The 21,657-nt window shown below is 36.1% G+C and overlaps 1 protein-coding gene across 2 annotated transcripts in view; it reads left to right on the forward strand.

Moving 5' to 3' along the window:
- YTHDC2 (YTH domain containing 2) overlaps positions 1–13,093 on the forward strand; it is a 112,606-nt gene extending 99,513 nt beyond the window's left edge. Inside the window, exons 26-29 of one of the 2 annotated variants that reach the window (XM_037800949.1) lie at positions 4,160–4,337; positions 8,476–8,679; positions 9,420–9,602; positions 10,881–13,093. In XM_037800949.1, the coding sequence (XP_037656877.1) occupies positions 4,160–4,337; positions 8,476–8,679; positions 9,420–9,602; positions 10,881–10,961 (646 nt within the window). In that variant the 3' untranslated portion in view covers positions 10,962–13,093. The remainder of the gene's footprint in view (positions 1–4,159; positions 4,338–8,475; positions 8,680–9,419; positions 9,603–10,880) is intronic. The other variant, XM_037800950.1, reaches the window with a different exon arrangement.
- The last annotated feature ends 8,564 nt before the right edge of the window (positions 13,094–21,657 follow it).

Below are 21,657 nucleotides of genomic sequence, written 5' to 3' on the forward strand. Positions count from 1 at the left end.
AAAATTTTTATTGAGATGTTCAGATACCGTACAATTATCCAAAGATCCAAAGTGTACAATCAGTTGCCCCTGGTACCCGCATACAGCTGTGCATCCATCACCACACTTAATTTTTGTTCAATTTTTAGAATCTTTTCATTACTCCAGACAAGAAATAAAGTGAAAGATGAAAAAAAAAACAAAAAAAAACACGGAAATTCGAATCCTCCCATATCCCTATCCAACCCCCCTCAGTTGTAGACTCGTAGTGTTGGTATAGCACATTTGTTACTGTTTATGAAAGAATGTTTGAAATACTACTAACTGTAGTATGTAGTTTGCAATAGGTATATATTTCTTCCCTATATGCCCCTCTGTTATTAACTTCTAATTGTATTGTCATGTATTTGTTCTGGTTCATGGAAGAGATTTCTAATATTTGTACAGTTAATCATGGACATTGCCCACCATAGGATTCAGTTTTATACATTCCCATCTTTTGACCTCCAACTTTCCTTCTGGTGACATATATGACTCTGAGCTTCCCCTTTTCACCTCATTCACACATCGTTTGGCTCTGTAGTTATTCTCACATCTTGCTACTGACACCTCTGTTCATTTCCAAACATTTAAGTTCATCCTAGTTGAACATTCTGCTCATATTAAGCAACTGCTCCCCATTCTTAAGCCTCGTCCTATATCTTGGTACCTTACATTTCATATCTATGAGTTTACATATTATAATTAGTTCCTATCAGTGAGACCCTGCAATATTTGTCCTTGTATGTCTGGCTTATTTCAGTCAGTATATTGCCCTCGAGGTTTTGTCATAACCCATTTTTTTTTTTTTTTTTAAGATGGTTTTGTTCACACACCATACATTCCATCCTAAGTAAACAATTGATGGTTCTCTGTATGGTCACATATTTATGTGTTCACCACCTTCACCACTATCTATATAAGGACATCTACATTTCTTCCACAAGGCAGGAGGAACAGTCAAAGAAGGTAGAGAGGCAAAGAAAGAGGAAAAAAAAAATGACAGCTAGGAAGCAGCAAAAGAAAAAGTAACCTTAAATCAAAGTAGAGTAAAGAGTTAGACAACACCACCAATGTCAAGTGTCTAACATGCCTCCCCTATCCCTCCCTCTTTCTGCATTTACCTTGGTATATCGCCTTTGTTACATTAAAGGAAACATAATACAGTGATTCTGTTAGTTATAGTCTCTAGTTTACATTGATTGCATCCCTCCCCCAATGCCTCCCCATTTTTAACACCTTGTAAGGTTGACATTTGCTTGTTCTCCCTCGTAAAAGAACATGTTTGTACATTTTATCACAATTGTTGAACACTCTAGATTTCACAAAGTTACACAGTCCCAGTCTTTATCTTTCCTTCTTTCTTCTGGCGTCTCACATGCTCCCAACCTTCCTCTCTCAACCGTATTCATAGTTGTCTTTGTTCAGTGTACTTACATTGCTGTGCTACCATCTCCCAAAATTGTGTTCCAAACCACACACTCCTGTCTTCTCCTGTCACTCTGTAGTGCTCCCTTTAGTATTTCCTGTAGGGCGGGTGTCTTGTTCACAAAGCCTCTCATTGTCTGTTTGTCAGAAAATATTTTGAGCTGTCCCTCATATCTGAAGGACAGTTTTGCTGGATATAGGATTCTTGGTTGGTGGTTTTTCTCTTTCAGTATCTTAAATATTATCACGCCACTTCCTTCTTGCCTCCATGGTTTCTGCTGAGAGAATCGCACATTTATTAAGCTTCCTTTGTATGTGATGGATTGCTTTTTTCTTTCTGCTTTCAGGATTCTCTCTTTGTCTTTGACATTTGATAACCTGATTATTAAGTGTCTTGGCATAGGCCTCTTCAGATTTATTCTGTTGGGAATTCACTGCGCTTCTTGGATCTGTAATTTTATGTCTTTCAGAAGAAATGGGAAATTTTCATTGATTATTTCCTCTATTATTGCCTCTGCCTCTTTTCCCTTCTCTTCTCCTTCTGGGATACCAGTGATACGTACATTCTTCTACTTTGTTTCATCTTTAAGTTCCCGGAGACGTTGCTTATATTTTTTCATTCTTTTCTCCATCTGCTCCTTTGGGTGTAGGCTTTCAGGTGTTTTGTTCTCCAGTTCCTGAGTGTTTTCTTCTGCCTCTTGAGATCTGCTGTTGTGTGTTTCCATTGTGTCTTTCGTCTCTTGTGTTGTGCCTTTCATTTCCATAGATTTTGCTAGTTGTTTTTTTGAACTTTTGATTTCTGCCTTATGTATGCCCAATATTTTCTTTACATCCTCTATCTCTTTTGCCAAATCTTCTCTAAAGTTTTTGAATTGATTGAGCATTATTTGTTTCAATTCCTGTTTCTCAGTTGAAGTGTACATTTGTTCCTCTGACTGGGCCATAACTTTGTTTTTCTTAGTGTAGGTTGTAGTTTTCTGTTGCCTAGGCATCTGTCCTCCTAGGCCACCCCAATCAGGTTTTCCCAGACGAGAACAGGCTCAGGTCCCAGAAGGAGGAAATATTCAGTATCTGGTTTCCCTGATGGCTTTTCTTAGAGGATTGACACACCTGTGCTTTTCTGCCCAGCAGGTACACCTGTCAACCTGTCACCGGCAGGTGTGAGAGGGTGTGGCCTGTGGCTCTCCTCCCCCAGGCTTTGGGGTCTGGATCCGGAAAGACAGGCAGTAGAGCTGGGCCCCTCCCTTTCCTCTTGGGAAGCTCTGTCCCCTCCAGAGAGGTCATCTGTGTAATCGATAAGTTCTTTGTTTCTCTGACTCTACTGGTCAAAGTGTTGCAATTTTAAAATGGCTGAGGCTTTCTTTACTGCAAAGCGCTGCAGGCTGAAAATGGCTGAGGCTTTGTCCACAGAGGGAAAGGGACAGAAAGCTCCACATTCACCTATCAGCCAGAGATAGCACCCGATCCTCTGGGCTCCCCGTCCTGAGACAGATATGTCCCCTGACTCTCCCAAGGTCAGTTGTCACCAAAAGCCTCTGTCTGCTTGTTGGGGATTCGCTGTCTGTGTTGAGCAATTAACATTAAAACCCCAGTTGGAGCTGGGTTGAGAGAGTGCTGCTCTCTAGCACCACGAGGCTTCCGTGAGGGAGGGGCTCTCAGCTCTTGGCTCTCAGTGCGGGTCCGCAGTTCTTACTTACAGATTTTATGCTGCAGTCTCGGGCATTCCTCCCAATTCAGGTTGGTGGATGATGAATGGACAGTCATGATTGTCTCCCCACAGTTATTCCAGGTTCTTTAGTAGTTTTTTGGTCATTTATGAATTGTTCCAGCGGGGAGACTAACAGTCTTCCACTCCTCTCTATGCTGCCATCTTAGCTCCTCTCTGGCAATAATATTTTATAAGTGGTCCTGTGAACTTTACATTGTAACACATCTGGAAGTACTTAATGTCTGGTTGCCCCACCAAAGACTCATATGTTTTAAGAAATTATAAAATCCCTGAGTGCCATGTTTGTTGCCTTTATTCATAGCATTTGATAATAGAAGAATCTTAGTGTTTATCTAGTATAGTCCCTCCATTTAACAGATAACAGATAAGGAAGTTGATGCTGAGTTAAGTGACGTGACTTGCTGGTGATCCCACGTCTAGTTAGTTGTAAATTTATAAAGACCTAGAACTCTCTAGTCCAGTATTCTTTCCATTTTACCACACTGTTATTTTTAGTATGCTTTTAATATCTATTTTAATTGGCTCTCAGATATTATATGAAAATGGAACGAAGGTGAGTAGGTGATATTCTAGTAAGGGTCATTAGCATAGATATACTTAAATAAGTTTATAATATTAACATTAAATATCAGTATAAAATTTTATAATTGGTAAATATTTCTCCTATACCATCTTATATAAAAGAGGTTAGGAATTTTGTAAAGGAAACACATGGGTATTTATTAATCTTAAGTTATAAAAACTTAATAACATTTCTGATTTTTGTAGATTTTTTTAAAACATATTTAAACCTGTTGTTCTGTGGAAGTGTACCCAAATAGTCCAAATATTTTTTAACTTCTAAATGTAATAGAAGTATGAAATTCCCTTTGTGAAAACTGTTCCATAAATCATAATGTAATTGGAATTCTGGATTGAAATGACATGTGCTTTGTGTTATAAACTTACGTATAACTAATCTTTGCTTCCCCCTTTCCACCGAAGAGTATTGATGAAATCTCCGTCTCCTGCATTACACCCACCTCAGAAGTACAAAGATAGAGGAATTTTACATCCAAAACGAAGCACTGATGACCGATCTGATCAATCTTCTGTGAAATCTACAGACAGTAGTAGTTACCCAAGTCCTTGTGCTAGCCCTTCTCCTCCACCCTCAGGAAAGGTAGAGTATCTAAAAGTAGATGAATGTAGTGAGGAACAGATTTGTGGCACATCTGATCTTACATATTCAAACAAATTTACAAAAGAGTTCTATTTTTGAGTTACTAATTTGTGGCCTGTGTTCTAAATATAAATCAAAACTGACAAACTTGACACATCTTGAGTAAATTTTTCAGTTTTTCCTGCTCACCAAATATTTCCAGTTATTACTTTCTCAGGTATTTAAAATAGGAACATATCATTCACTAATGGCAAGTTGTACCTAGGTGGTTCATTATTTCTTTCTACATCTTTATAACCTTTTTTGTTAACACAAACAACCAAAAGATTATCTTAATTTTAAATTAGTTTTGGTTTATAATTTCAGAATTGAAAACACTAGTTTCTTTCAATTGTTAATTGATTTCTGCAATTCAGTGGTTATATTTAAAAACGCAAGGCAAGTTGGGGTTAGGAAGATGTGCTAGTTTGGAGCTATTATTGACTCCAGAAAGCCCTGTTCATTTTATTCCAATCTTGTGCAGTGGGGTCTTTGATTAGATTATTTCCATGGAGATGTGATCCCACCCATTTAGGGTGGGTTTTAATTAGATCGCTGGAGTCCTTAAGAGTGCTGAGAGCCCACACAGACTCAGATGCTTGGAGATGCAGGCAGAAACATGTTGAGGAATTGAGAACTAAATATCTTGTTGTAAATTTCTGATATGAATGATTTCAAAAGTTTAGAATGTGTTTACTTTTACTTTCTTGTGCTGTTAGTACCTGTGTGACTATTTGATTACTGGTTGTTTATCTACATGTTGTGATTTGGTGAAAATGTCTGCCTTAAACACTCTTGTTAGATAAGAGAAAAAAAAGTTTTTTTGTGGATTTGCATTCTTAGGTTATGGTTTTCTCCTTTTTTTTAGTTTGTTTATTTTTAAACATCTTTATTAAGATATAATTTACACACAATAAAATTCACCAATTTAAACTGTGATTCAGTGAATTTTGACAAGTGTACACAATCATTTATCACTACCACGTCAGGTATGGAACATTTTGACACCCCTGGCAGCCACTGATCTTCAGTCTATCCCTGGAGTTTTGCCTTTTCTAGAATTTCCTGTAAATGAATTCATGTATGAATGTAGTTTTTTTTATGACTGTTTTACTTCACTAATAATGCTTTTGATATTCATCTGTATTTGTTGAGTGTATCATTAGCTTATTACTTTTTTACTGCTGAGTAATATTCCATTGCATGGATATACCACAATTTGTCTGTCCATTCAGCACTTGATGGACATTTAAATTGTTTCCAGTTTTTGGGAATCATGAATAAAGCTGCTGTAAACATTTGAGTACAAGTCTTTGCATGGAAATGTATTTTTTTTCCCTTGGATAAATATTGAGGAGTAGGATTGTTGCGTTATGAGGTGAGTGTATGCTTTTATAAGAAACAACCCAACTATTTTCCAAAAGACTGTACTATTTTGCATTCCCTCCAACAATCGATAACATTTCCAATTGGTCCATATCCTCCATAATACTTGGTATGGTTTTTTAAATTTTAGCCATTCTAGTAGGTATACGGTGATAGCCCATTGTGGTTTTAATTTGCATTTCCCTGTTGACTAATGATGTTGAGCTTGAGAATCCTTTCACCTGCTTATTTATATATCTTCTTTGGTGAAGTGCCTGTTAAAGGTTTTTGTCCATTTTTTTTTTTTTATTGGTTGTCTTTTATTGAGTTGTGTTCCCTGTATGTTCTGGATATAAGCCTTAATTATGTATGTTTTGTAAATTTTTTCTAATGGTTTGTGGCTTGTCTATTCATTTTCTTAACAATGTCTCTTGAAGAGGAAGTATTTTTAATTTTGATGAAGTCCATTGATCAGTGTTTTCTATTATGGCTCATATTTTTTTGTTTCCTAAGAAATCTTTGCCTAACCCAAGATCACAAAAATTTTCTCCTTTGTTTCCTTCTAGAAGTTTTGTATTCGGAGCTCTTACATTTACATATATGATCTATTTTGAGTTAATTGTTTGTGGTGTGAGGTGTGGGTCAAATTTCATCTTTTGACTTATGACTATGCGATTTTTCCAGAACAACTTGTTAAAAAGATTATTCTCTTCCCATTGAATTACCTTGGCACCCTTGTCAAAAGTCAGTTGACCACATGTGTGTGGTCTATTTATTAGACTCTATTCTGTTTCATGGATAGTATATTTCTCCTTTTGGCTTTAGAAGAAGTCTTGAAATCAGTTCATGCCTGTCCTCCAACTTTCTTCTTCAAAATCATTTTGGCTATTCTTGGTCCTTTGCACTTTCATATAAATTTTAGAATCAGCTTGTCAATTTTTATAGAAAACTGATTTGGTATTTTGAGTGGGATTGCATTGAATCTATAGATCAATTTGGAGAAAGTCGACAATTAACAATTTTTAGTCTTCAATTCATGACAATGGTGTATTTCTCTATTTATTTAGATATTCTTTACTCTTTAGTGATGTTTTGTATATTTCAGAGTACAGATATTGCACTTTTTTTGTTAAATTTATCCCTTAAGTATTTCATATTTTTGATGCTCAGTTTTATAAACTTTCAATTTCCAATTATTCATTGCTAGTATGTAGAAATATATTTGATTGTTTTGTATATTAGTCTTGAATCCCATGACCTTACTTTACCTCACTTATTAATTCTGGTAGCTTTATTTTTACATTTCTCAGGATGTTCTACATGTATAATCATGTTATCTATTAATAAAGATAGTTTTACTGCTTTTTCTTTTCAATCTGGTTGCTCTTTATTTTTCTTGCCTTATTTTACTGGTTAAAGCTTCCAGTAAAGTTTCAAATAATGTTGAAAGTGGACAAATTTGCCTTGATCCTAAGTCTGCAACTTGGTGTTTTTCCATAGATCACTAGTGCTCTCTTCATGTTTTCGAGTCATTTTTCTCACTTTCTTCATTTTTTTTGTTTCTATTGCTATGTTTCTGTTTACTGCTGTTTTCATTTGTAGTATCTAATCTGCTGCTGCTTATCTCTTCTAGTGTATTTTCACATCAAAATTTTCATCTGTAGATATTCCCTTTGAGTCTTTGAAAATATTTTCCATTTTTCTTCTCATCATGCTCATGTTTTCCGCTACTTTCTTAAACATGGTGAACATATTTATAATAGCTGTCTTAACATTCTTGTCTCCTGGTTCCATCATTTTTGTCATTTCTGAGTCTGTATCTATTGATTACATTTTCTCCTGTATGGGTCATATTTTCCTTTTTCTTTGCATTCCTCATAATTTTGTTTGCTAGATTTTTGTTGCATTCCTTTAAATAGTATTAGACTTTGTTCTGGTACGGTTTGGAAACAGTTTAATTCTTTCAAGGTTTGCTTTTAAGCAGTGTTAGGGTTGATCCACAGAAGTGTTTGGGGGATAATTTATTCCAAATGCCAAGGCATGACCCTTCTGTGGCCCATTGCTCTAAGATTGATTCATTTTGGCTGGGGATATTATGAAATATTCAAAGCCAGTTGTGAGTTCTGGGAATTGTTTTGTCTGTTGCTTTCCTTTGGATTTTCCTTGGCCTCAAGGAATTTTTCCTCATTTTGTACAGGTTAGTACTCAGCCCAAAATTTGTGGGACCCCTCTGTAGTTTCCTGGAGCTCTCTTTTTGTAGAACTCCCTTCTATATAGTATACTGTCATACATATTCTAGCCACTTTGACCTCTGAACTGTAATCTCTCTGTCTATAACTCATTGAGGTCATTGGACTCTGTGTTCCCTTTCCCTGCACTAATACTTGGAAACTGTCTCTAGGAGTAAGCTGGAGCAATTTTCATTTTCTGTTTTCAGATTATGAAAGTTTATTATAATCTTTTCTAAAAGTATATCTGGAGTATAAAAATTGGTAATCCAAGATCCTTTCTTGATAAGAGTTTTTGAATACTCTGAAATGAGTACTTAGCTTTGGCTCTTTAACCTCATTTTGATTGAGCCTTGTATAGTTTTCAGGCATAATGGGGCTATTTGCATTTGTTGAATGTTTGGTAAAATATTTTGGTTTATATATTTAGAAAGATGTTATATAATGGGGCCTATTGATTTTAAAAGGTCAAATTACCTCTCAAAAACTTATGCATTGTTTTATAGGGCTCAAAATCTCCTTCACCAAGACCAAACATGCCTATTCGATACTTTATAATAAAGAGTAGCAATTTGAGAAACCTTGAGATTTCTCAACAGAAGGGTATCTGGTCTACAACCCCTAGTAATGAGCGGAAGCTAAATCGAGCCTTTTGGGAAAGCAGCATGGTTTACTTGGTCTTTTCTGTTCAAGGATCTGGACATTTCCAGGTGAGCCATTCTGAGACAGTAAAATGCGGTTGTTTTGGCTGCAGATTAGACCATAGAAATAAAAACCTGGCTTTTTATTGCATCAGAATGCAAGAATGCATCTTGCTTGACTGAGAATGAGGAATATATTGTACAACTTCTGGGGAATGACAGAACTGTCTTCCCTTTGTTTTTGCCTTGTCTTACCAGAGCCTCTCCAGATAAACAACTTCTCCTTCTGCAGACAACTTTAGATTTACTAATTCTCGGGTAGATTGAGTGAGAAACTTTGACCTTTGGTAAAGTGTTTATTAAACAGGCTAAGGAAGTTAATCTTCAAAATAAAAAAATAAGTGTGTTTCTTAATTCATCTTGATTTAATATATAATGAATTTATTATTTGATATTTATTACTATAATTTTCAGAAATAAAAGTTTAGAAGTTAGATTGTATTCATTTATCATAGAATTAATGTGGACTTAGAGCTGTTACTGCATTATTTAGAAAATATCTGTTAATTATTTGAACCTTTTAGAAGGAAATTGGTCTTTCCTCTAAAATTTGCAAATATTATTAGCTGGATCTTTTAATACAAATACATTTAGTAAGTAGCTTTTTTTATTTTGTTTTGTTAGATATATATTATTTTTATAGTACAGTTTTATCATAAAACAAAAACTCAGAGCATTACCAGATACATTGACTTCAGACAGTTTAATATCTTTCTCACCTCCATCTTTTCCCCCTATTTTACAAACAGGGATTTTCTAGGATGTCTTCTGAGATAGGAAGGGAGAAGAGCCAGGATTGGGGCTCAGCTGGACTAGGAGGAGTGTTTAAGGTGGAGTGGATACGAAAAGAAAGTCTTCCATTTCAGTTTGCACACCATTTGCTTAATCCTTGGAATGACAACAAGAAAGTCCAAATAAGCAGAGATGGGCAGGTATACAGCAACATTTTAATTTTTTTTCTTTCACTTAAATTGTTTCATTTTGCTGTTAGTAATTTGAGGAGCAAGTTGTATGTTTCTTATGCACATGGGAAGTGATTTAGATTTGTAAAAGAGCTGGTAAAAACTGTCTTGCAAATGTATCTGACAGAGCCCATTGCCTTTTTTTTTTTTCTAATATTTTGTAAATTTGGTTTCTCTTTTTCATTGCATGTATAAAATCTTTGCTAAGCCACTGCATGGAGGTGTTTGTCTTATTGGACTAATCCTATGATCAACGCTGAGCTCAATTGTGAAATAATTTGACTAAAGTCTCAAGACAAAAAGAATAAATTATTTATAGCTTTAACTGATATGTAAAGTAAATAGCAAACTTTTTAGACTCAACTGGCTTATTTTAGTTTTATTATGTTTTGTTTTGCCTTTGTGATGCTGTTGACACGCATTTTAAATGAGGTAAGGTGATGGGAATTAATATAGACAAAATACTGCGCTATTTGCTATTTTATATAATTTAATTTAATCCTTATGCATAAAATGAGTTATTAGCCCAATTTTATATAAGAGAAAATAGGCTCCCAGAGAATAGTCTTGCTAAGATCACATAGCTAATAATTGGTTTGAACCATTAAGACTTGTGAAAAATTACCATGTGAATAATTTCCTGCTTCTTTTTAAGTGTCTGTCAGAGGTTTCATGCCATAAGAGAATTTTACATTTTATTCAATTGTACAAGAATGTTTTATTCTTTTATCCTATAATATAATGATTTTGAAATAAGTCTAATTTAATAATTTCTAAGATAAGAATGTGAAGTCACCTAAGATAGTTTCTTGGGGAAAAACAAACAAACAAACAAAAAAACCCCACAAAACCAAACACCTAATATGCTTGGTTTCAAAAAAGGTAACCTTTGAAGTCCAAGCTGAGTACCTTTACCAAATCTCCGTTAAAAATAAGTCCATTCTGTTCAGATAGAAGAGATTCTAGAAGGATTGCATGGGGAATCACACACCATTTTGTTAAACAAATACTTAAGATATTTGCAGGGTAGCACTGCAATCTTAAATCTCAATTGTCAGCTCCATAAACCTTAACACATAGAATTAGAATTAGAACAATGAAAATCACATGATTTTAGCATGCCCTAGTAGAAAAATGAAATTTAAAGTGATTTACTTGAATTTTTATTAGTAAAGGTTTGGATGATTAGGAAAAAAGCCATTTTAATTTAATTCCTTTTATGTTTATTTTGACTTTTGATTTATCTAGGAACTAGAACCTCAGGTTGGTGAACAGTTGCTCCAGTTATGGGAACGCCTTCCATTGGGAGAAAAAACCACAACTGATTGACACTCAGGTTATAGCACATTTGACTTTGAGTAATTTCTGATCATTAAAATTTCAGATTGTTCATTTTTTTTTTTTTTTTTTAACCTGTCTGGAACTCTTAGCTGCTGAAGAACATCATGCCTATTTATAACCAATGAATGCTCTGACTTCTAAAAACTGAGATGGGGTTGTGTGTTATGAATGGGCTTTACTAAGTTGGAGCTTTGCTTCAGAACTGTCATCTGTCTTAATATAAAAGAGAAAAGGATCATTTTAATTTTTATAGTGATCATAGGAAGTGATCACATAGTGTTCGTTAATTTATGTTTATAATGAATGAAATCTAGTAGTTTTAATATTTGACAGAACAGCAGTTACTTTAAACATATAATTTGAAGTGAGACGTTTATTTAAAACACTGATTTATGACTCTTATTGATGATTTTTTAATGCAAAGTAATATGTTTTCTTTTAAGAAAGGCCTGAACTATATCACCACATCTGAGCCCTGTTTTGAAAGAGTCAACTCTTAAGAGTTATTTAAAAAAAAACAAACCAAATTCTGAAATTGTTATTTTTGAAGATAGCATATGCAGATTAAGGGCTATTTATCCTGCCATTTTGAATCTGAGATACAATGAGGATAAAAGAAGGAATGTTTTGTTTTGTTTTTTTCAGTGATTATGAAATGCAGTAAAATCTGAAGAAAGGCAGAGTTCCTCCCTGTGTTTGATCAGATCAAATTAAGTGCTCTGTTTTATTCCTGGTCCTTCTTCATTAACCTCTTGTGTACCAAACCCCTTCCTTTCTCCCACCTTACAACCTTCACACATTGTTTATTTAAATACAGTAATTGTGACCTTTTTGTTTTGGCTAGTGGAACTGGATTTAGGCAAGGTAAAAATGTAAACAAGTTTAGGTAAGTTTAAAAAATTGATCAACAGCAGAGATAGTTCGTTACCTTATGTCTTCCAAAGGTAAAGCCTGCAAGCAGCATGATTCTAAATGTTGCCTTCTGCATTTTTTTCAATACTTTTTCTCCTGCTTCATGTTTTTAGATATGATTTCTCTATTTTGCATTTATGATTTAATAAATGGGGGATAATTTTTTAAAAACCTGTGCTAGTACCAACTCTGTGATTTCTTTGCTATCTCGGAAGTATTTGGTTTGTTCTCTTTATCACCATTGTCTATAAAGAATAAAGCTTCCTTAAAGACTTTTTGAAGGGCACAGTAGAGGTACAAGGAAAATAAAAGAAATGTCTTTTGTTGCTGAACTCTAAACAGAATAGGTTTAATAGTACTTCTCATGATGCATTTGGGTCATTGTTTAAAAACAAATATGAATTATCTTAAAAAATAAAAACAAAACTCAAAGTCCTCTAGTTCTGTATTTGAGAACAAAGAAGTGAAAAGTCGTAGGTCAGCATAAAATCTGAGAACCCTTCTTTCACTGGGAAAGCTTTATATTTGGCATATTAGTTTAGAATGTCAGCTGTGATTTTTGCCTGTTTTTTGTAGTTATTGATTTTTTCATTTTTTACTTTGAGACATACCTGTAAATTGAGCCTGTGTGAATTATGTTCCCCTATGTAACTTATATTTTCCTAACAATGTATACATTTCCTTTAGATACATACTTAGTAGTTCACAGTGTTCTAAATTGGGGAATAAGGATTTAAAAAAAACAAAATTTGTTTTAATTCCCCTCTGTTTTCTAATAACTAGCCTTGTATGTAAATAATGAGTTTGTTGATATTTAAAGTGTATACAATTTGAATGTAATACAAATGCTGTTTTTGGAAGAGATGAACTTTAAATATACTTATTAAATGAAATTCTATTAAATATTCAGACCTTGTTATTTCTGATACTATATTATAGGACTATGGTAACAGTGATTTGGACCCCTGAGATACCATTGTATTTCAAACACCCTGAAGATTACTAAATTGATATAGTAGGTGATGGTTTCATATCAATCCCCCCCCCAAAAAAATTGCCTTATTACTTGAAGAAGATGACAAAAATCTGAAGATATGTTTAATGTAAAATCTTTGGGATATTAATAAAATATACAGAAGTAGGAAATTTAAACTATTATGTTAAAATATTTCACTATATTATAAAGAGTACCTTGTGCTTAATAAATGTTATTTTTCCAAGTGTATATTTATGTATTTCTTGTCTAAGCACCCAGTAGAAAATGATTTATAGTACAATATCTTGGTAGTTAACCCTGCTTTATCTGAAGTATTTGTTTCTATTCTGTCAGCTAGTTCATTTTTAGTTTCTTTTAGCTATCTAGTGATCCCTTCAGAAAAAAATGGAACACCTACTCTTTTATAAATAGTACTCAAGTATGTTTTGTAGAAAGTAGTAGTCCTGTCAGTATTTGGATTCCACCAGCTGTTCATCTTCCGGAGAATTTTAATATTTATTTCCACTGATTCACTGGAAGCAGTTCATTGTCTTTTATTTACAATGAATATTTATTGAGTATTATTTACAGTGGTATTCTAAGATATGGCAGGTACAGTTTTTGATTTCCATGAGTACCTTATAGACCTCTGGGTAACAATTTATTGGTATAGTATAAGTACCTTAAAGTTAATGTAGGCCAAGTCCTAAGGTGTTCAAGAGGAAGACAATCATTGGTAACTTTGTGGTAGAGTTGTATTTGAGGATGCCTTTAGAATGGATAAAATCTTTAAAAGGTTTGTGGCAGAAAGCTAAATCAATAACAAAAAGTATGGAAAGGACAAGGCATATTTGGAAAAGTGGTCCATTTTGGTTACATGGCAAGCTTTTGTATAAGAGTTTTACAAAGCAAAATATAGTGTTTGTTCATAAGAAAGGCTAGGGAATGATAATTGAAGACAATGGCTCTTGAATTTTGGTATACGTTTGGGGTAGTTGTTAAAAGTACTTCCTTAGCCCATCAAAGATCTGCCTGTTTAGCAGATATGAACACACACAAAAATAAGTACTTAGTATTATCTGCCTAATAGTGTCCAACACATAGTAGGCATTCACATATTGTAGGTCCCTAAAATTTATTCATTCATTTACTCAGTAAGTGTTCACTACCTACTATATCCCAGGCACTATTCTAGACGGCAGTGGACAAATCCCTGCCCTCATTGAGCTTATATTATAGTGGAATGTGTCCTGAGATTATCTTGAATCCCCTCATAATATGCAGGAAGTATACTATGTGTACAGTGATCAGAGGACTGCCAGCCCTATTGGAATAAGGATGTGAAGATAAAGAGGCCCAAACTGGTATGTTTGGTAGTCATCAATACTGAGATGATTTTAGAAATATAATTTTTTGGTGTTTAGGAGTATTGTTCACATCTCTTTTTCTTTACTAAGTTCAAAGCCAGTTAAGAAATAGGATAAAGTACAAAGAGATCAAAATACTGGCTTTATTGCTAATAAAGTTGAAGTGGAGATCATTGCTCAGACCTATGGCCACACAGACTTTCTAATACGAACTGTCCCTCCTCCATTGACCTAAATCCTATGTTCATAGGCCTCATCTACAGGAGTAGACCACACAATTTTAGAGGAAAAAAACATTTGCATCTTGAGGCTAAGCCACTCCGAAAAGAGAGAATCCAGAAAGAGTGATGTTATGTGAAAGAAGGGGGAACACACTCCGTCCTCAGTGTCCATGCAAAAAGAAAGTTTTATTCTACTTATTTCTACAGGTCTTTATAGCATACAAGGTAGTCTCCTACGTGACTGTTCTCAGGTATTTCACGGAGGATACATTTTTTTCTAAAGCCATGAGGTGTATTTACATATCTTTAGTCTTAAGGGACAATTTCTTTGGGGGCTAGACAGGAAACAGCAGGGGCAGGGGGCAGGAGGCAGGAGACAGGAGCACGGAAGGAGCCCAGCAAGAGCTCAGAGGCTATTCCCTCATCTAAATTGCAGTCTGCTTTCAGACTTGCAAGGCTTTTGGCCTTTCCCTAGCTCCAGTGTCCGCCTTCAGACATCTGTAGCTTTGGGAAGGCCCTGCTCTATAGTTTGTTAAGCCAGGGGGCCTTCCGTGTCTCAACAATGTTAAGCATACTCGGTCCTTTTGAGATCAGCAATTGAGTTTGTCATTCCTCCCAGAGGGAATGAAGCAAGTGTTCTTTTCATGACTTCTGCAAGGGCAGGTGTTCTCAAGCAGGAACTCTGCAGTGGGAGAGGATGTATTTCTCAGGAAATAAAAGACAAACAGGCAGAAACAATTGTTGGTGATGTAGGAAGAAACCAGAATAACTAGTCCCAAGGACAAGCTGTCTGATGGGGTTGATTCAGTTTGGCATGCTGCAGCACTGGATTTGTGAAGATGTTCCAATTGAGAAGACAGATCTGTAGATTTTAGTTATTTTGGATATTAGGCTGGAGGGTCTTCTGGTGACACTGTGCTAAGGCTGCCTATTAAGGGCTATTTTTAATTTTAAAGCATATTTAATGAGTGTTCAAAGATTACATCTGTTCCTTCAGAGATGGCTGGAAGAACAGGCTTCTGAGAAAGGCAAGAACTTACTAGGTATTTTATTTGGGAAGTAGAGACTGAGCATGCTCAGCGTAACCCTTCCTAGATTCTCCATCTGTGTACTTTTTCTTTAAGCAACTGACACTTTCTTTGGCAGAAATGCATATTCTAAATTAAAATGAAGTTGGTAGGAAACACTTTAAATATTAATAACCTTAACTTAAAATTTTTTTGATGAAATCATAAAATCAAGGCTTTGAGCACAATACACTGATGGAGATAGGCTTTTGCAGATATTTTTCTTAGTTTTTTTTTCCTGTCTAATATATATTTCTAAACACATAGATCTACATGTGAAATTAAGTGAAGATAAATGTTTTACATGGACATTGAAATGCATCAATGTTTAATAAATATTTTAAAATCTTCAGATTTCAATTTGATAGTCAAGAATGGTTTTTAGGCTATGCCAAATAGTCTAAGTAATTTAATGCACATTATGATGCAAGACATCCCCTGGAAAAGTCTCCCTTTAGAATCAGCTAATAAAAGGACAATTCCCACTTGCTTGGATCTCTGGAGTATGATAGAAATGACTGGAGAAGGATTCCACAAATGCTGAATGAAACAACAAAATCAGGTTGGAGATTTGCATCCCAGACTCACTAGTCTGGAGCTACCTTCCCTCTTTTTGGTCCCACACAGCTTAGGTGTCTCATGAGGCATCATGGCCCAAGTCACTCCATCTGTGAATGCAGACCATAGAGCCACTCACAGCAGCAATTAAGAACCAAACACATAACCATGCACAAGGACCCAAGTATACAGAGACAGGGTAGAACACAGGTGGCTAAGGAGTGCCTACAAAAGTGCCCCCAGGGTAAAGAGACCACAGCAGAACTGTTAGCAAGGGGTGTGCACTCTTAATCTAGTCTCTGTTTGCTGGACCACCTAAATGCAGTCCTTTCAGGATTAACCCCATCTGACTCTTTGGGGAAGAAAGTGGAGGCAGAAAAGTGTTATGGAAAAAAGGGGGTGGGAGGGCTGTACTGCTGTAAAACAAACAGGATGGATCCCAGAACTGAAAAGTGCAGTGAAAAGGGAACACAGAGAGGGGAAGAATTTAAACAAAGCATCAGAGCCAAGGAGAAAATTCTGCACAAAAACAAACAGAACAGATCAAGATTCCCAGAGAAGGAACAGAAGAAAGGAAGATGAAACAATTGCATACAAAAATGGCAGTCATAAAAATTGTACCACATATCTAGGGCAAGAATCACATTAAGAAGAGCTGAGAAAATCTGAACAGTTAAACATGGGCTACTGTAAAGGTTCAGAATAAGTTGGATTAAACATCAAAGAAGAACCTTAACACAAAGCCACAAGAGGGAGAAACCATCAGAGTTAGCACATCAAAATAATCAGATGCCCAGACATCAGCAAAAAATTACAAGCCATAGTAAGGAGCAGGAAGATATGGCTTAGGGAAAAAAAGCTTCAAAAGAAGATGGGATTTGGAACAGCTAATCAAGTTCAAACTAATCTCCTAAATCAAAGAAATGAAAGAAAAGATGGATATAAATAAATTAATTGTGGATATAGAGCTAGAGGATATTAAGAAAATCCACTTGGTTGGTCTACGGCTGAGTCTCAGAAAGCCAAGCCCCCCCCCCCCAGCGGAGGCTGAACGTAACAAATTATGAAGATGAAAGGCACACTAATGGAGATTAAAAATACACTACAGGCATACAACAGCAGATTTGAATAGGCCGAAGAAATAATTAGCAAACTGGAAGAGACCAATCAAAATCATAAAATCAGTAGGACAGAGAAAAGAAAAAATTGAGCAGTGTTTCAGGGATTTAACTGACAGCATGAAGCATATAAACATACATATCATGATTGTCCCAGAATGATAAGAGAAAGGAAAAGGGACAGAAAGAATATTTGTGGAAACAATGGGTGAAAATTTCCCAACTCTTATGAAAGACATAAACATGATCTAGAAGTGTAATGTACTCCAAATAAGATAAACCGTAATAGATCTACCCCAAGACATATGCTAATCAGAATATCAAATGTGCTAAAAAAGAGTTCTGAAAGCAACAAGAGTGATTTGTCACACACAAGGGATTCTCAATAAGGCTAAGTGCCGATTTCTCACCAGAAACCATAGAGGCAACAAGGCAGTGATTTGATATATTTAAGGTACTGAGAGGGGAAAACTGTGAGTCAAAAATTTTATCCAGCAAAACTGTCCTCAAACATGAGGGAGAGTTTAAAATATTCACAGATAAACAGAAACAGAGAGAGTTCAACAACAAAAAGACCTGCCCTACAAGAATTACTAAAGGGAGTTTTTCAGGTTGAAAGAAAAAGACAGGAGAGAGTGGCTTGAAGTAGTATGAAGAAGTGAAGATCTTCACTAAAGGTAACTAAATGGGTAAAGGCAAAACCCAATAGTACTGTATCCTCAATATATACCTCTACTCTTTAATTCCTGTAAGAGTCAAAACACAGTTGACCATGAAAAAGTCATCTTTCCTGATAATGGGCACACAAAATATAAAGAGGGGATATGGGACGAAAACAACATAGAGGGGAACAGAAAGATATGAGAGCAGAGGATACGTTTGCTATCAAAGCTATTTAGTATTTTTTCAAATTATAAGGTTATAGATTTATAGTTTTAGGTTGTGTAACACAAACCCCATGGTTACCACAAGGAAAGAATTTTTAAAATATACAGAAATAAAACTCAGAAAGGGGTCAGACAGATACATCACAAAAGATCAACTATACAAAAACAGAAGGATGCAATAAAGGAAAACAGAGACCAAAAGTATGACATAAAAACCAAAAGACAAAATGGCTGATGTATGTGAACTGCCACTACAGTAATTCGCTGAATGTTAATGGACTAATCTCCTAGATCAAAAAACACAGCTTGGAAGAATGGATAAAAAAGCATCCAGGGGATTGGCTTCTGGGGAAGATGGGACTAGGGAGATACAGGACACACTCCTCCTACAAAAACAGCTACTGGACAGGCAGAAACTGAATGGTTCTGAGGCTCTGGAGACCAGGACAATAATGTATGTCATTCAGGAAAGGGTGGGACAGGAAGACTGAGAAGCTACAGCAAAAACTGTAAGTGAATTGCACCTGTGGCAGTGGCCAGTGCTCACCCTTGAGGCTTGCCTCAGAAATAGTCAGTGGCTGGCTGCCACAGATAGGGGCATGGAGGTTTTTCTCCTTGGGAATAGGGCAGAGGGGACACAGTTGAGTGCTCAGTGTGATTTCTGATTGGTGAATTTAGACTTTTGGGTTCTGGCTATGATCCTGGTTTTGGCCTGCCTGGAATAGGCATCTCTGCAGGCATTGTTTCAACATCACCTGGTGGAGGCTAAAAATATATACTTCCTTCTTAGGGCTGCGAAGAAAGGTTTGTTGAAGAGTGTCATCTCATTGGTAGGTCAGGAAAGTGCAACTTAGTGGAGGCAAAGGGAGAAAAAGCCTTTTGGCATCTTTCCTGACCCTCTCTCCAGAGCCCTTTGGAACTGGTCTGTGCGTCCCCTGTGGGTGTCCTGGGCCCTATTTTTGTTTGTTTGCTTTTTTATGTTTTTTCAAAGTACGATTTAACAAGTAGAGAATGTTAATTCCTTATTGTGAGATATAACATACAGAAATGTGATAACTTTCAAAGTATAATTTAACAAGTAGCTATAGGGCAAAGTACAAAGCATGTTATATATTACAGTTCCACCATGTCAGTTATTTCCTTCTAGGTATTCTAGTACCCTAAAAACTAACATATATATTATATATATATATAATAATATATTTTTTATATATATAAATATTCAGTATTCGTAACCCTCTGTTAAATCCTATCTCATGGGTTGCTACCTCTCTCTCTATCATTTGACCACTGTCTCAATTTTCGGGGATAACTGGGCAGTGACCAGCCTAACTTGTTTCTATTGAAAAGGGGTGTCAACATTATGGGGAAGGGGGATGCACCTGGTTGATGTTCTTGGAGAGGCTGTTGCCTTTGGGTTTTGGGACTTGTATTTAGGAACACTCTGGGTCATTTAAGTTTCTGAAAAGTAAATGTAGTGAGTGAAACTTTATAATAGAGTCTCAGGAACCTAAGTATTTTTTAGTATTTTCAGGATTACTGTTGATTAGGGCTTCACATACTGTGGCATTTGGAATATCTACTTGGAGATTGCATAAGAGTAATCTCCAGGATAGCTTCTTGACTCTATTTGAAATCTCTTAGCCACTGAAACCTTATTTTGTTACCTTTCTTTTCCCCCTTTTGGTCTAAAAGGCATTCTCAATCCCTCGATGCCAGGGCCGGCTCATTCCTGGGAGTCATGCCCCACATCGCCTGGTCCTGTTTTAATCAAACATAGTCAATTCTAAAGATCTAGAATAAGTTGAAACAAGTGTCAAAGAACACCTTAACACAAAGCCAAATCAACAATAAAATCCAAGGCAAGAGACAGAAACTCACCATCAGAGTAAACTCATCAAGATAATCTGATGGCTAGACATCAACAAAAAAATTGCAAGCCATACTAAGAAACAGGAAGATACGGCTTAGTCAAAGGAAAAACTTAAAAAGTAAGAAGAGACACAGAATTTGGAACAACTAACGATGTTCAAACAAATCTCCTAAATCAATTCAAGGATATGAAGGAAAATATAACTAAAGAGATAAAAGATATTAAGAAGACACTGGGTGAGCATAAAGAAGAATTTGAAAGGAAACAAAAATAACAGGTTCTAATGAATTGGGGTAGCTGGTGGTGCATACCTGAAACTATCAAACTACAACCCAGAACCCATGAATCTCGAAGACAATTGTATAAAAATGTGGCTTATGAGGAGGGAAAGTGGGATTGGGGGGGCCATGGGGGTCACATTCCCCTTTGTCTAGTTTGTGGATGGATGAGTAGAAAGGTGGGTGAAGGAAACAAACAAACAAACAGACAGACAAGGGCGCCCAGTGTTCTCTTTTACTTTAGTTGCTCTTTTTCACTTTAATTATTATTTTGGTTATTTTTGTGTGTGTGGTAATGAGGGTGTTGGGGATTGATTTTGGTGATGAATGTACAACTATGTAATGGTACTGTGAATAATCGAATGTATGATTTGTTTTGTATGACTGCGTGGTATGTGACTATATCTCAATAAAATGAATATTAAAAAAATGAAAAAAAAGACACTGGGTGAGCATAAAGAAGAACTTGAAAGGAAACAAAAATAACAGGATTTATGGGAATAAATGACACAATAGAGGTTAAAAATACACCAGAGGGGGTGGGGCAAGATGGTGGAGTGGTGAGGTGTGGGTTTTAGTTACTCCTCTGGGGTGGTTGATAGAAAGCCAGGAACTGCATGGACTGGACACCACAGAGGAATTTGAGTTTGGACATGCTTCATACAACACTCACAGATGTGTGGAGCAGCTGAGATAGGTGAAATCTGTGAGTTCTCATAGCCAGGGGGCCTGCACTCCTCCCTGCCAGTCACAGTCCCGAGGGAGGAGGGGCCGTCTGTGCTGGGAACCAGGAGGGAGAACTGCAGTTGCAGCTCTGAGTGACAATCTCAGACTCCTGAACAAAAACTCCAACCATAGATAGACTGAGATCAGACACTGGAGAATCAGGGGAGAGGAAATAGGGCTAGCAAAAACAGCAAAACAAAACAAAACAAAACAAAAACACACACCAACCCCCCCCCCCAAAAAAAAACAAAAACAAAACACAAAAATAAAAGTGAGAACTTTTTGGAGTTTGGGTGAACGTAATGTCGGAAATAAAGTGGTACCTGTAAGGGAATAAACGCTCTCTCGGTTCTGGAGGAGAAAAGAATTTATTTACGATCTTGCAAGATGGGGCGTCCAGCCAAACACGCGGAAGGCTGGCGCGCCAGAGGAAGAGAATGGCGATGTTTAAATCTCCTACTCCTAATTCGCAAGTCCCTCCCCTGTTTCCCCATTGACTGGGTACTACAGAGGTTACAGCCTATCCGAGAACACTAACTAATTCATCTTTTGAGATTTTAATTTGTACAGCCAATCCCAGAGAGCCAACTAGCTCATTATTGAGATTTTGAACTGATTAGCCAATGCCCCCCCCCCAAATTTTTATTTTTTTTGCTGTGAGTTCCCGCCTCTGATACTACCTCATGTCTCTTTACATCAGG

The sequence above is a fragment of the Choloepus didactylus genome, chromosome 13 (genome assembly GCF_015220235.1).
Source record: "Choloepus didactylus isolate mChoDid1 chromosome 13, mChoDid1.pri, whole genome shotgun sequence".
Lineage (NCBI taxonomy): Eukaryota > Metazoa > Chordata > Mammalia > Pilosa > Megalonychidae > Choloepus > Choloepus didactylus.